General features: G+C 23.1%; 1 protein-coding gene across 1 annotated transcript in view; it reads left to right on the top strand.

The window, feature by feature from the left end:
- Positions 1 to 11,423, top strand: part of LOC112596036 (G protein-activated inward rectifier potassium channel 3-like) — a gene marked incomplete at its 5' end in the record, with an annotated part of 29,502 nt that extends 18,079 nt beyond the window's left edge. The window contains 6 exon segments of the mRNA XM_025341481.1: positions 4,164 to 4,278; positions 6,963 to 7,197; positions 7,402 to 7,676; positions 8,540 to 8,732; positions 9,461 to 9,679; positions 11,042 to 11,423. Of these exon segments, the coding sequence (XP_025197266.1) occupies positions 4,164 to 4,278; positions 6,963 to 7,197; positions 7,402 to 7,676; positions 8,540 to 8,732; positions 9,461 to 9,679; positions 11,042 to 11,238 (1,234 nt within the window).
- Between the last annotated feature and the right edge of the window lie 5,774 nt (positions 11,424 to 17,197).

The following is a 17,197-nucleotide window of genomic DNA, read 5'->3' as shown; positions in this document are numbered from 1 at the left end:
TAACGAGTGATACATTGAATAGTTAATACATTTTAACGAAATACTGAGTAATAAAACATTTTCCCATTTAAACATTACGATATAATTCATTTAAGTATTTAACATGAATAGATAATATATTAAAATTTAAGAAGTTATCATTGTAATAAAATATATAATAATAACTTTATATAACGTCAATTAGATCTTTATTTGTAATACACTTAATAGTTATTACTGTAGTATACATGCATGAAGGGTTATAATTACTTTTAATTCTCATAATTAATAAATGTGTGTGCACAAATTATTTAAATTTTTTAAATGGTATGAAATATTATATTTTTGTATACATTTTATCCTAAATATTAATCGATACATCATACATGTATATTTTATAGTATTAATTATTATACTTTAAAGTTTATATTAATTAAAAAAAAAAAAATGATTTTTTTTAAATTTCCGACCTAAGATCCTAAAGATATCTTGTATTATTTTATTAAATAATTGTCATACCTATTGTACTTTATATTTTGTTTTAATATTTTTGACCAAAACGGCATAAAAAGCAATATTTTTCTGTAGCCCAATTATGTTAAAATGTAAGTACGATTTTTATATACTAGGTAATAAATTAATAGACCAGGCAAAGATTATTTAAATTTCATTTGTATAAATGTCAAATATTGATAAGACAGTATCACATCCATACCAGGCGCGGATCCAAGGGAGGGGACAAGGGGCCATGCTCCCTTGTCGACTCTAATTTTTTTTAAATTTTTTTGTTATTGTAATGTTTTATATTTCATGTAAAATTAATTTAACCTAAAAATGATTTGCCTTTTATTTTATTGTACTGATAAACTAAAATTTAAATATTAATATTAGCCTATTAGTATACATAGTACTTACACTGTTTTTATGAGACTTAGGTTGAAATTGTATTTAAGATGCTCCTTTCCCCCTATAAATGTGTTCTGGATCCATGCCTTATCCACACAAAAACAACATTTTCTATTCTTCTTAAAAAGTTTTTGAATTTAATGTAATATTATAGTATTAAAATTTTAATAAGTTAACCATATTAATTTTATTTTCTATTGTAATTTTCACGACGTAAAAATGTATGTTTGCTAAAAAATTAAATACTTTACACTTGTAGATGGATGCAACATTGTGACAAACGAGTATACATCTAATACATTATATTATATTATAATATATATGTATATATATATACGTAGTAGGTATATTTGTTATTTTATAAATAGCTTGTTTTTATTATAAAATATAATGTTAAAAATTAGTGTCTACTGATATATCATTATTTTAATTTGAAGAATAATACAGACATGTCATGGGCAGTTTAACTTAAATTTAGTATTTAATTAATGTTACACTTAGTATATTTTCATTAAATAAAAAATAAATCTATGTTACATTAAATAAATATTAAATAGAAACTTGTAAACTGTAGGTATTATGTAGAAAATGTTAAAATATCTAAGTAAATTTTTTAAATCTTTTGTCATTACGATTATTACATTAATTGTGTCTTCAAGAATAAAGTCTATATTTATTATTAAGATAAATGTATTTATTTAAACATAAATTCGTAAAATGATTATAATTACCATATTTTATTAATAAATTAACTATAATATACATTCGCACAGTAAAAAGTTATTTATGCTTTATTAAAACTTAAAATTTACTCTTAAGAGGAAATTTTTTTTTTTATTAAAATAGAAAAATTTTTAATCTGTAACATTTATAATGAGTAACTAAGATATTACATGGAAAATATTTACAAGGTGATAATATAGAATAAGGAGGAAAGCTATCCAATGACAAAACCCTCAGCAAAAGAGAAATTTACATATTAATTTGTTATCCTTGTTTATTTTTTTTTCATTAACTTTTCTAATAGTTATGAAATCAATGTTCAACTATTTTTGAAAGATTTAGTAAAACTTATCTAGTTATATTTCATGACCATAGACCGGAACCGCTATTTTTGGTATGGTATATTCTTAATTATGTGCATAATTCTAAATATTTACTAATTTAACAGTATGTTATCATTTAAAAATATATTTATAAATTAAATATTAATTGTTTTAAATAGGTAAAAATATACAAATTTTCAAGTTCTATAGATTACAGATATGCTTACATGAATACAACTCATTGTTATGTTTATGCAATATTTATATTTAATATTAATACATTTTTTTTTTTTTATATTTACAGAATATTTATAAATTTAATGTTTACCAATTTATAATTTTTAACTTATTTCGTGTATTAATATTATATAGGTATTATGTTTATAGTATAATCAACGGTTTTTAAAAGGTGTATCTTACATTAATGTTTTCTTATAGATAGCTACATCTCATTTTTATTATTATCATGTTAAAATAGTTAAAAATACACAATTATAAATTTTCGTAGTTGTAGATATCTGTGGCTAAAACAACTTGTTTTTAATACTAGTAAAAAAAACTGTGATCCATGGTCCCCTGGAAGATCGCGAAGGCTCTGTTGGTGATTCCGGTCTTGACACATGATTAATAAAGGTTCCGTGATTTTAAAAAATCTTTCCATCGGTAGTCTGTATTTTATACAATTTTAAGAACCACTGGTATGTATAGATTTCACTGTAGAATATTATAAAAATTTAAGAATATTGCAAAATCATACTTTTATTTTAAATGATAATGCTCATATTCATAAACAATATCTTCTATATTTTTTTCGTCAAGATTAATTAAATGAAATAAATAGTCTAGTTTTTGTATTAATGTAATCAATTAAAAGCTTTTATATCATTAAAAATGTCTTTAAAGCCAACAAAAGCAATTACGTTTTGCATGAGAAAAAATAACAGAGATATCTTAAAAAAAGGAAATTATTTAAAACTTATGCAACGACCATTTATGTGTCATTCATCGACAGTTTCCTTATTTACTCGTAATAAATTTATGTATATTACATAATTTAGCCAATTTATGAAACATTTTTATTTATTCTATTATCATTATAAGAGTATAAAGGATAATTAAAAATATGAATAAACAATAAATTTAAACATTCGTTTAATATATTTTTCCACGTATTTATAAAAATATAAGCAAACCATAATGACTATCTTATACACAGGTTATACAGATTGTTTAAAAAATAATATTTTAACGAATTCTTTATAATTTAAAATGTCATTTAAATAACATGTTAACAAAAAAACTTCATAAAAATTTAACTATGTATAGAGACAATATTATTATGTTTAATTTCTTAAAAAGTACCTATATTATTTTAACCAATTCTAAATAATAGAGTGAAAAATACGAGTATATCACTACATTATATTTATACCTTGGTATTTTTTGTTCATTACCTAAAACATTTGTACTAACATAATATGTTAAAATAAGGTTAATAACTTTACAAGAAACTTAACGTTTTTATTTTTTACTCTTTATGAGTTTGTTGGGTCTTATTCAAATAAATAAAATGTAACTGTCTCAATTCATTTAAAACTGTAAAATAATTCTCTATGTTTTCATTATACTAAACTTTTAAAATATATTTAAAAATATACTTGCTCTCACATTATGTAAAAAATAAGAACTCGGTTAGGATAAAAATGACAATTTTGTCCACATCCTTTTAAAATATCATGTATGATTAATGCATAATTTCATTAAAATGACCTGTATAGGAGAAAAAATTAATATTTTATGTAACTGGAGTATTAGTTTGTATATAAGCTATTGAAAAATGTGGGAACATTTTGTTTATAACGTGGTAAGTTACCAATAAAATGTAGTTCTATGATTTACCTATGTTCTTTATTGATAAATATTAATTTCAATAAAAATAGTAAAAATAGGTTATACTTTGATATAAATACGATTATAATATTTATGATTTAATTTACCTATTATTTTAAATAGAGCACTACATCAAAAAATAATTATTATTAATGATTAATGAGCTCACTAGCATTTCGTTCAATAAAAAAAAGTAGTACAAACTTTTGACTAAATAATTGAATATAAACTTCTTATTACTTATGAGTGTATATATTATACAGTTTTTAATAACGTTGTTAACTTTTTTTTTTTGTTTGATTAAATTGTAATTTTAGTAAAATTAATTGTTGGTATTAATAGGTACAGACAACCAAGATTCAGCTCTAGGAGACAGTACAGAAGAGTAGTATTCAAGCACGGTGAATGTAATGTTGTTCAAGGAAAAGTAGCTAAAAGAAGAAGAAAATATTTACAGGTAATTATTATTTAAATTTTAAACAAAAATTAATACTTATAGACTATAGGTGGTATTTGCTTATTTAGTTAGCTATTTAATTATCGTATCTAAATATTAGTTTTACTAAAAATATACGTTTTTTTAAATAAGAAATTTTAAATATAATTTGTCTATTCTATTATAAAATTTTTCACATTAGCCCCGTAGATACTACATAGTTATGTACTTTTTCTTTAAAACCAAATTAGTTAAATGAGCAAATATTTACGTAAATAAATTAAAATAAAAAAAGTAAAATAAACATTTCAAAATATGCTTATTATTTTGGTTAAAAAGAATATATGTATAATATATATTATTTATATATATATTTTATAAATATAATAATTAATATGAAATAATATTAATATTTATATTAATTTAATTTATATGAATGTATATTATATAAAATACTAACATGCTTAATAATTAATACACATAGAATTTTTTTTAGTTATATTTTTTTTACTCATACTTGAGCTTTAAATAAAATAACTTTAATACAATGTGTTACTGTATAATTAGTTCTAGTATTGAAAAAATGACCTCGAGTAAAATTGTGCTATAGTATTTATTTATTAAAAAAAAAATTATAAAATTTTTTAATCACCTCGTCTATTTTATGATATTATATATTTTTATGTTTAACAAATAAACTGAAAAATTAATTGTTTTTAAAATTATATCAAACTTATCAATCTTCTTATTCCGTATTATACAAATCATGTGTGAAATATGTGGATTTGTTTAACATTAATAATTTATCGATCTAAATGGCTATCAAATTTCATTCCTTTGATTTATTTTCTATTCTGAAAATAATACACTATCAATAATAATTTTTATTAGGTATAATTTATGATAATATATTACTTAATATTATGTATTATTTATTTTTATAAAAAAAAAAAGTTAAGATAGTGGCTTTCGATAATTAATTTACAATTAAAAAAGAAATTAGTTTTTAAATGTTCTTAGTTTATCTGTTCACAATAAGTGTAAAATCAAACTACACGAAACTTAAGTAAATTGTTGAAAAAGTGTATAGGCAAAATATACGTTTTCATATAAGCTTTGAACAAAGTGTTTTGGAATGCGATGTTTTAACATTGTTTTAAAATTTAACATTTTAGCAGAAATTTAAAAAACATGTTCTAATAGACCACACTCAACTTAAGTACCCTAAGAATCATAACTTTTTTTATTTTAATAAATAAATGTTGTCTCCCAAGTGAGTACTACAGCGTGCCGTGCACTGCACACCAATTTCCTTGTCATCTTGGAGTCTAAATCACTAGCCTATTTTTAGTGTTGACATAGCACACTATATTTTAAATGTATTTTTTTTTACCAGCCTGCTGTCACTGCTGTATTTGAAATCTAGAGCGTGACAATGGCCGTGTGTAATAAAAATCATTATATCTCATCAAACCCCAAAATGAATACTAACTGTGTACAAGTATATCCATGAAAAACAAAAATGAAAATGCATCAAAAGCGCAAATAATATTTTCTAAATATGGTTAAACACAATCATTTTTATATTGACACGATGGAAAATAAATGTCTTAACACTATAAAGTGGCGATGTCCCAATATTTAAACATAGTTATACCGCTAACATATAATTATTACCATAATTTGCCGTTATTCATAAACACTTTTAGAAGTACCTACTTACATTTCATTTGTACAGCGGAATAGAAAAAACATAAAGGTAATAAATAAATACTGTTAATATATCTATAATGTCTGAATTGTCTGATGCTATTAAAGATTTTAAAATTAAAATTACCTACATAATTATTGTGTTAGATTTGTAGCTTTCTCTTGACACTCACAGCTTTGTACCGTATAATAAATTACCGTTCATTAAAACCAAAATGGCATGCTTAAAACTAATGTTATACTGATGACTGATTTGTATTACACAAATTCAGTAGAATATAATATTTTGGTTCATTTATAAATTAACTTTAAGTTTTTTAATGATAGAAGCTTAAAAATATTAATACTTGGCTAAAATTTAATTTAAAATGAAATATATAGAATAAAAAAAAAAAAAACGGTGGTAAATAAATTATGAACATCGTAATAAATAGATACTATATTTTTGAATTTTAAATGAATATAAATTGTATTCATTGCACATTGCACATTATTGTTTTAAAACAATTTGTTTGTTCTTATTGTATACTTATAATAGTAACAAAAATTATTTCTACGACATTTTTCTATGCTCCCACGGATTCACCTTGAACGCAAATAGTTTTGCTTAATATAAATTACATAATCTATAACTACATGATACTATTTTCAAAATATTTATTAATAGGATAATCATTATTAATTTTTTTTTAACGTATTATTCAAATTTCTCAGAAAAAAAAAATGTTTTTCATTCGCTTATAATAGTTTTAAATGCTGCTTGATAAAATAATTATGTACCTATCATTATGATTAATAGATAATATTATACGACACATCTATCAGCTATTTTTGTAAAATTTAATTGTTTTTTCTTCTATATTCTAAAAATAAAAATAAATCACTTTTGATTCTAGTTAACAACATTTTATAATAATAACAATTATAATTTTCTCATTGCAATTTTTCAAAGATATGCGTTCATATACCTATTTATATTTTGTCTAATGTTCTAGGATATATTTACAACACTTGTTGATGCTCAATGGCGATGGACATTGTTAGTGTTTTCAATGAATTTCATGCTCAGCTGGTTAGGGTTTGCCGTTGTATGGTGGCTGATCGCACTAAACCATGGCGATTTGGAATTATCGGTTAGGGATAATAACTCAACGTGGGTACCATGTGTTCGAGAAATGTATTCTTTCACGTCGTGCTTTCTGTTCAGCGTCGAAACTCAGCACACAATAGGTAAAAATCTAAACCGTATTATTTAGACGGATAGACGATGATATCTTTCTCATCGTTTTCCTTAAAACGCGACGTTTTTTACATATATTTATATTATATACTTGACTAAAGCTGACCAACGTACACAACCGTTATTGTTTTATGGTTTTTTGATATCATAATTCGCCTATAATACCTACTTCTTGTTTGCGCTGTATATATCAGGTTATGGTTCCAAACACACAACCGAAGAATGTCCTGAAGCAATATTCATTATGTGTCTACAGAGCATAGTAGGCGTTATGATCCAGGCATTTATGGTGGGCGTAGTGTTCGCTAAATTATCCAGGCCGAAAAAACGAACACAGACATTGTTGTTCAGCAGAAATGCTGTAATCTGCCAAAGGGATGGAATTCTGTGTCTCATGTTCCGTGTAGGTGACATGAGAAAATCGCATATTATTGAGGCACACGTTAGGGCGCAGCTAATAAAGAAAAAAGTGAGTACATATAAGGTGATTCCGTATTCACCAAACATAGTCACTCCCATAATTTTGTTCAATAATGAATTTATTTAAATTCTGATTGTTTTGTATTACGTAAGAACTAATGAGTGTTCTGTGGCAGTATAAACTTTTGTTATTAAAATGAGAACTCCCGCCTTCCCTCTTTTTACTGTAAATTATTTAACGGATCATTTTTAGAAAACGTTGATATACCTAATTCAAATTTTAATCGAGTAGTTTTTCAGCTGTTAAAATATTTGTATTTTAAAATAGATGTAATATTAAATGTTGTGTTTATTTTACTTATATTATTTTTTATAGATATTGATAGATTAATATAATTTAATAACATTTTAAAATTAGAAAAAAAAAGTTCAATAACTCAATAACTCATTTAAATTTTTATTTTAATTCGTCAAAATTTTCAAAAAAATAATTCGCGAAATAATTTATAGTACCTATAAAGAAAAGTTGTCGTTAAAAAAACCAAATTTTGTGTCACCAAAGAGAACTCCTTAAGTAATACAAAATTTCAAGAATTTGAGAATATAGTCTTTATAAATACATTTAAAAATTCCAAAAATTGGATTTTGAATAAATACATTACTGAAAAAGAAAAAGAAGATGATTATATTTGAAATAAATCACCCTGTACTGCACACATTTTTCATCATTAAATAATATAAAAATAAACTATATAGTTATACTTTAAAATAGTCTACGGAAAATTTTACGAATATAAATTAAATATATGGGTGTAATAATCAAATTAAAATATTAAATATTCTGCAACAAATATAATAAAATTAACCAATAAATTTCAAAATTACTTATGGGAAAAATCTTAACTGCGTTAGATGACAATAGAAGGTGAACTGTTACCGTTTCACCAACAAGAACTTAAAGTCGGCGGTGATGGTGAAGAGGACAGGATATTCTTCATATGGCCTACGACTATTGTTCACAAAATTACTCCACAGTCACCGCTGTATATGCTTTCGGCTGCCGATTTCTTACAAGAGAAGTTTGAAATTGTCGTTGTCCTAGAAGGTAACTTTACTATTCTTAAGACAAATAAAATCAGCAAACGAGAATATTCTTTCGGCTTGTAATTACTCTAATTTACGGTACAAAATTTTATTACCTAGTATTATTATATTAGTACAAAGACAATATTATGTAATAAAAAAATTTAAAAAAATAATTTTCTATTTATAAAGAAATTAAAATAGTTTAAATTATTAAAATGTATACATATCTTACACCTTAAACCACTATGCTATATTTTAAAGTAAATATTTGATTTATTAAGTCTTATATTGTAAATACTTTGCTTTAGTTTTTAATTTATAGTTATTGATTTTTTAGCAAATTCTCTAAATATCTTACATTTTAATTATATTTCAACTCCGTACGTCTAAAACACGTTTAGAATTTAATTATAAAACTTTATTAAATATATCTACTAATTTTAAAAATGTATATTAAATAATATTTACATAATAATACCTACTTCTTTAACTGCATAATATAGCAATTTTATTTAGCTTTAGGTCGTTAACACTTTTAACTGTAGGTTTTAGTCTTTTAGATACTTTTAGTATATATAATTATGTGCTTACAATGTATATTTATCGTTTGACTAAATATTTTTAAAAATTAATTTGCATAATAAGACTATACTATATTTATGTGTTTTCAATTACAATAAATAAATAATTTCTTTAAAGTACACAGATTATGATATATTTTTTTTAAACATTTATTTCATTTTACAGGAGTTATCGAATCAACGGGAATGACGACACAAGCTAGATCATCGTACCTACCAAATGAAATACTTTGGGGACATAGGTTTGATACACTAGTGTCATTCAAAAAAGAAACCGGTGAACACGAAGTGGATTATAGTTTATTCAATAATACTTATGTTGTAGACACGCCGCTTTGCAGTGCACACGATCTGAAAAAGCTCATTTCGCTTCGGGCCCATACTGGTAAAATTGACGATTCGTTTTTAGAAAAAAAGAAAAAAATTAACCTCTTCTTACAGCTTTTTAACGTACCTATAAACTAATGCAACATGATATACATTTTATATCATTATCGTTTTAAAATTATACGTACTTACTTATAGAGTTTGTATATTTTTTTTAACCAATTATTTAAACACATGCACATACTTAATGAAATATTAGCTGTTTGTACGTCCAAATTTTTAACATTCCAATAGAGTAATTACGATAAGTAGAAGTTTTTATCACTTTACCTATAATTATCTTCCTATATTAACACAATGAATTGAGCATAAAACGATATAGACGGAATAACGTAAGTGTTATTTTAATTCATATCATAATATCTACGTAATACGTTGACAAGACTAGGTGTATTTAATATTTATGTAGGTAAAGAAATTTAATTTTGGCTCTAGTAAATGAATTTTGTTAATTTTTAACCAAAGTGGTTTTTGGTATATAGCCATATAGATACCGGATCTAATTAACTTTATTAACTATATAAAAACATAAATTATTTTTTAAAATAAAAAAATTATCAAACTAATAATTTAATTACCTAGTGATAAATAACTTAATTATAACTATTGATTGGAAATTTACTTATGTATAATAAGCTAATATAATACATATGTTATACGAATACCTACATTTCATATTTATTAATTTAACCAAAATATTGTTTATAACTTTTAATCTTTATCTTCCCGCATTAAAATATAATAGTTCCATTATACAAACTACTATAAAATAAATTATATTATTATACTTTGTATACTCTCAATAAAAGTTTTTTAAATTCTAGAAAGTTAAAATAACATTGTATATTTTAGTATTTCATTACTAATAAATTATATACCTTTGTTTGTTTGCTTGTTAAAGCTACACGTTTTTAAAACTATTTAACAAGTATTTTATTATAATATTTTTGTTTCAATGAATAAATAAATATCAATTATTAAAAACAATAAACATATTAAATAATTTTTATTTTGTTATTAATTTTATAGATTCCTAATTGTTAAGAATATAATATTGTTATTCATCCTTATATTTAATCAAATATTAATTATCTATATGACTATATATACTTTTAAAATTTTAAAACCAATTAGAAGTTATACTATTGGATCACAAATATAACATTTCCTGTATTTGTAATAATAAATTATACCTATAAAATTATTTATGTATTTCATTACTGGACTTTTATTCTAAGATATTTAATACTTCCTTAAACTATCGTGGTAATTTTGTGTTAATGCATGATTTTATCTGAAAGAAAGCTATTTTCGAATATTCGATCCTTATTAGAAACTGTCATTGTCGGTTTACTTTCAGAGATGCACCATATGCAACCCCTGGATCACTCTACCAACTACAGCGACCCGTCGGACAGTACTTCCGGGTCTAGGACTTACAAGCCCCGTAGTGAACTACATGACAAGCAATTGTCTACCAGTGACCTGATGATGGCCCAACTGGAGCCGTTCCTCATAAAACCCGGTGAACTGCCCGGGCCAGAATCATTCCTGTGACGATTAATGATCTACAACGATCATTTTCTGCCACCTATAAGCTGAACGCTGGAACTACCATCGTTTCGTAATAAGCAGAGGCATCCCAATCATCTTCCACTCCCAAAATTATTGTGATCTTCTTAGACGTTATTGGTTATTATAATTTATTGTACTTTGGTTTTTAATAAAATTAGTTAATTTGATGTCATGGTTCTAATGTGATATTAATTAGAAACATAATTTCGTTTTATACATATTATATTTGCAAAAAAATTAGGTACTTTAATTGACTGAAAGGTCCTTAATCCAATAATCCTTTTGATAGTTGTCACTAAGTATATTTTTAAATGTTTCCATCAATACTCTTTATACCATGCATTTTAATTTCAAAAATATATCAGTCCAAATCTATGTTTTTAAAAATATATAGTTAACTTTAGATGCTGAAATAAATCAATCATAAGGGCAAGTAGTTCTATAAATTAAAATATACTTAAAATAAGATAGATACCTACATAAAACATAATGTTATACAAATTAAATGTAATAGTATTATAGCATCAAACCATTTTTTTTAACTACCTAACTATATAGACATTTATTAATAGTATTACCTACTGTTAAGAAAGTACAGTCTTAGACATACATAGATATAACACATGACATACAAACAATAAATGTACATCTGTTTATATTGTTTAATGCATGTATATACGAGTAGTATGGTTTAAAAAAAAAATTATTAAATTATTATAAAGCCTTATTACTCCACAGATAATAAAAAGTCATTTTATTTAAAACAATTACACTTAAGTTTGATTCAAGCACAAACCAGTGTGTATAATATTTTATGTGTTAATTGTTATTAATTTTTTTTTTTTTTAATAAATAGGTACCTAAAATATGATCATTTAATTTACAATCTATAAAAATTCAAAAAATATCTGAGTAAATATTTTACGTGGATTATAAAAATTGGATGATGCTAGATTAAAAGGGGATCCAGTGATACTATATATATATATATATATATGTTATTCAACTTCATCAGCTTAATATAATATGAAAAACACTAAATAAAAATCAAAAACATTACTTTGATATTCTGGTTTTTAGAGTTTCATACTTTTGTACATAACACTGAAGCTTTTTAATTTAACATCGACTAAATTGTTTTCGACTTCTTATTAAAATATACTTTATACTTCATAGAATAGGATATTTAAACCACTATACCTCAAATATGTCCCCAAAACCTTAACATAATAAAAACAATTTTAACTATAAGAAAATTTATTGATGTTTTAAAGTACACAATTATTGTTTATGATATTTTAAGCATTGTTAAAAGTTTTGTGTTATTTTTAAAATAGTTCAATATGATTCAAACTATTAAAAATATATTATGGTATGCAATCAATACTGAATGCAGAGTAAAAAAATATTATGACCCATGAAAAATGTCATCATTTTCCTCATAGGTATTAGTTAATTAACACTTATATTTTACAAATTAATTTGTATTTATATTTGTATATGTGTTTGTATGTGTTTTTATACATTATACCAATTCTTGACTGATTACATAATGAATTCCTATATTTAAAATCAAAATCTATTAATATTATTGAGTTATGAAGGCCAATGAACATTACATAATTGTATATAATTTATTTTAAATAAAAGACATGATTTAAACTTCCTGATGATTTTATTTTATATAATAATTAATAATTACCACCTATATTTGTGTATCTTATTGTGTGGATATATATTATACTTACGTGACGTTTTGTACTACTGCAGTATAGGGAATCTACTTTTTTTTTATCTAGATAAATACTAATAAATATAACATGACTAAAATGTATTTAAATACAGATAAAAAATTGCTGAATTGATATTTATTTAGATAAAAATGAAAATAAATATATTTTTTTTTTATCTAGTTAAAGTATATGATACCCTTAAAACGTGTAGGATGTCGCAGGCTTTCGGAATATTCAGCAATAATAATAATACTCAGGTAGATACTGTCAAGAATTATTAGACAATAATAAAATTGCTTGTTTTATGTATGAAATATTGAAATACATTTCTAAAAATATGAATATTGGCCGAATATAAGTATATGTAAATGGCTAATTATCTTTAGACAACGTACAATATTAAAGTGGTAGGTAGATATTTTTTAGTTTTTACACAAATGAAGTGAATTATTATTCAAGTTTATTTTCACACAGAAAATTACTAGCAGTGACGTACTTAGGAATATTATGTCATCCTATTACAGATCTTAATAAAATTAAATTAAAAATACGTGTTATTTCATCCTTCTACAGGCAATTTTTGTTTGAAATGATTTTTAAAACGATGTGTGATAATATTAAAGGAATTAGCCAGTGCCTAAAGTTCAATAGAATACAGATAATAGGTAATTTATTTATGTTTTTATGCTCACAGCTTATTTTATTATTAATCCAACAATCTTTTTAAACCGGTTAGCTAGCGCAATCTCATGGTCAATAAATATTGATAGTTAGCTGGTTACAATTAAACACACGAGTGAGCCACAAAATGTAAGATTACAACTTTAAAACCTATTAATTTTTTAGATTTAATTTATATTACATTGTATAATGATTATATATTATATTTTGAAGATAATAAGTATACTTTGTTGAAATTTTATAATAATATCTCAAAAATAATGATTATAACTTCTGTGATTGTATGAATCTATACAATATATTATGTAGGTATTTTACAACAAAACAAAAATATCGCTAAGAAAATAATATTACTTAATCAATGAATAAATAATAACTAATTACAAATGGCAATAATTATTTTTAAAATTGCCAACAGTTAATCGAAAAATGTAGAGAAACAGGAAGATATCTAATAAATTTAATAATACTACAATAGTATAATGTTATTATTTGTTATATGCAATTCGTATGCTATATTGCTGCCATCAATCAAATAGTTATAAGAGATTTGTTCCTAACAATGAAGTAAATATATACATAATTTTTTTACCTAAATATTTCAATATTATCATAATATTATCCATTAATAATTACCACTAAAAAACAAAAGAGCAAAACAATTTGTCCGATTCATGCTGTGCAAAAATATAACATGATTTATAAATTTATAATGTCCGAACTTATGATTGGGCGTATAAGTTAAAATAAAAAGTAGATACCTATTTATACATTAGGATAGTTTTTGAAAATAGTAGTGATTTACACAAATAAATGTTTTGTTACTTATGTTATTTGATTGGTTTTTATTTGAAGTATTAATACTAAATAAAGCCAACACGTATTTGTGAAAATGTTGAAATTACATTGTTATTTAGATAAGTACATACTTTCAGTATTTTTATAACCGTTGTAAAAAAAACCTGCTAGGAATCCTTTGTATTGATTATTTTCAACCTTTTTTACAAGTTACTTCTTTAATATGCTTAAATTATGTACATTTATACCACATACCTATGCTTATGATTCTAGTGTAAAGTGTTTGTAAATTTGTTTAAAACAACCTATAATGTTTAGCGGAATGTTGCTCTACCTTTTAATGTAATTATTTATTTGGTTATAAAAAAATTTACCACAAAAGGCCTTGAAAAACCGTTTTTTTTTTTTATGAAAACCACATTTGATGTTAAATCTAATTGAAGGAATAAGTTTTGAATTTCGAAACTTCATACTCGCCATTAAAATATTTTAGTACAGTAGAGCCTCGATAGTCTGAACGAATTCAGACCAAGCATCGTACGGACTACTGAAGGAATATCATTAATATTGATATTATTAAAAATAATAATTATTTTTAACATACTGGATTACAAAAAAAAAATGTTTATAATAATAAAATCTAAATATAGTAATCAGTAACTTTTTTCTGAAGAATTTTGAACAAACTACAAACTACGGCTTATGCCGTCCAATGTACCACGTTCACCAGATTATCGGGGGTTCGGACTACCGAGACTCTACTGTATGTATAATTTGAATAAATTATTTTTTAATAATTATAATTTATTTATCATAATAGGATTCTGAATTTTGAGTGAAGTAACACATTAAATATGTAGGATAAGTAGGTATTATAATAAAAAAAATGTTGTGTTCATCATTATTTTTTTTTGAGCAATAAAAATGCTTTAATCTACAAATTTAGTACAAGTTTTGAGCAAATTGTTTTTATTTAATATTTATTGTAATTCCGTGAAAACAAAATATTTAAGCAATATTTTTTTTAAAAAAATAAATTTTATTTATATGGTGTAATTTATTAATAAATAATAATTATAGTAGTATGTAGATATTTAAAATTTTCAACCAGTATTTTTTATTATCATTTTCTAAACATGATATAATTTTTTAAATATTTTAACTTTTTGAGTTATATAGTCATGATTTGAATTATTAGGTATTTTTATTTTTTTTTATCGAATTATATTTGTAAAGTTGTTTTTAAATCAAAAGCATGAACATTTAATACATTTTTACACAGTATAAATAAAAAATATACAAAATTTAGTCACAATTTTTTTTCAATCGTTTAAAATTTAACAAAATCACTTTGCATGTAAATCATTTAATTGGTTAAAAGTTGATGACATTTTTAATTTTCATACTTAAGTCTGAAAAAAAATAATGTAAGAATCATTATAAGTTTTACTTATCAGGAATTTCAAAAAATAATTTGAATTCAGTAATGTAGTAAATCATAATACAAGTAAATAGTAATTGAAATAATAATTTATAAATTTAAATTTAAAAAAAATATATATATATATTATTGTACCTACTTTGTGTAGCAAAGATATTCTTAAGGCATAATAATTTAACAATATAATGTTTAACCTTTAATTTATTAAACCCAACTATTTATGGTTAAAAATTATACAAAAACCTAACTGTTCTAAGGCAACACAAAATCTATTTTCTAAGTACCTGTCAATAATCTAATTTGCTATAATAATATATTAGTATTTACGATTAAATGAATTTAACTGAAAACATAAACTTAATACTAGAAATCAAATACTACAAACGTACAAAATACTCTTTTTTGGTTTCACAAAACCAAATACCAATAATTTAGTTCTCTATGTGGTATTAATATGTGTATTTGTTATGTATACGTTTACGTATTTACAAAGTTTAAAAAAGAAGCCACTTTATATTTTACAAACTAAAAACTTAATAAACACTAATCTTCTTAACTTTCCATATAAAAAATAAAATATTTGTAACATTGTTAAAAATTAAAATTATAAATACAACATACGTACAATATAGATACAACGATACAAATATTCAATATTTAAACGTCATATTGACGTATACGACGTACTTGTATAACTAAACGAAGGATTATTTGTAAAGCATGTTCACCCCATTTTTTCTTTTTATAACGAACTTATTAAAATTCTCATTTTTGGAATTTTTAAATAATATACTTAAATACAGTATATTTATGTTATTGAAATTGTTTGTACTACAAGAGTGCCCTGTGGCGAAATAATCTTCTATTTTTCAAATGAGAACTTTCTTTTTTTACTGTTAAAGATAGGCAGTATTAAATGGACAATTTTTCTAAACATTTTTATGTGGCTGATATCTAATAAAAATTCAAACAAAAATTTAAATTAGATGTAATATTAAATCTAGGATTTATTATGCTTGGACCATTTTTACAAATTATAAATACTGATAGATTAATATTAATAATTAAAATTTTCAAATAATGCTAATAGTATTATAAATAACTAATAACTTCCCATATTACACTTAGTGATATAAATTGTATATTAGTAAACCTTCCTAAACTGATCACAATTTAAGTTTTTAAGCCTTAAGCCAATTTCTAAACTATTAACACTATAAATTACACATTAACACCTAGTGTAACTTCAGCTATAATCTTAAAAAAAAAAAATACTTATAACTTATTA

Source organism: Melanaphis sacchari, unplaced genomic scaffold (genome assembly GCF_002803265.2).
Source record: "Melanaphis sacchari strain LSU unplaced genomic scaffold, SCAv2.0 Contig2_pilon_pilon, whole genome shotgun sequence".
NCBI lineage: Eukaryota > Metazoa > Arthropoda > Insecta > Hemiptera > Aphididae > Melanaphis > Melanaphis sacchari.
This window is presented reverse-complemented; position numbering and strand designations above follow the sequence as displayed.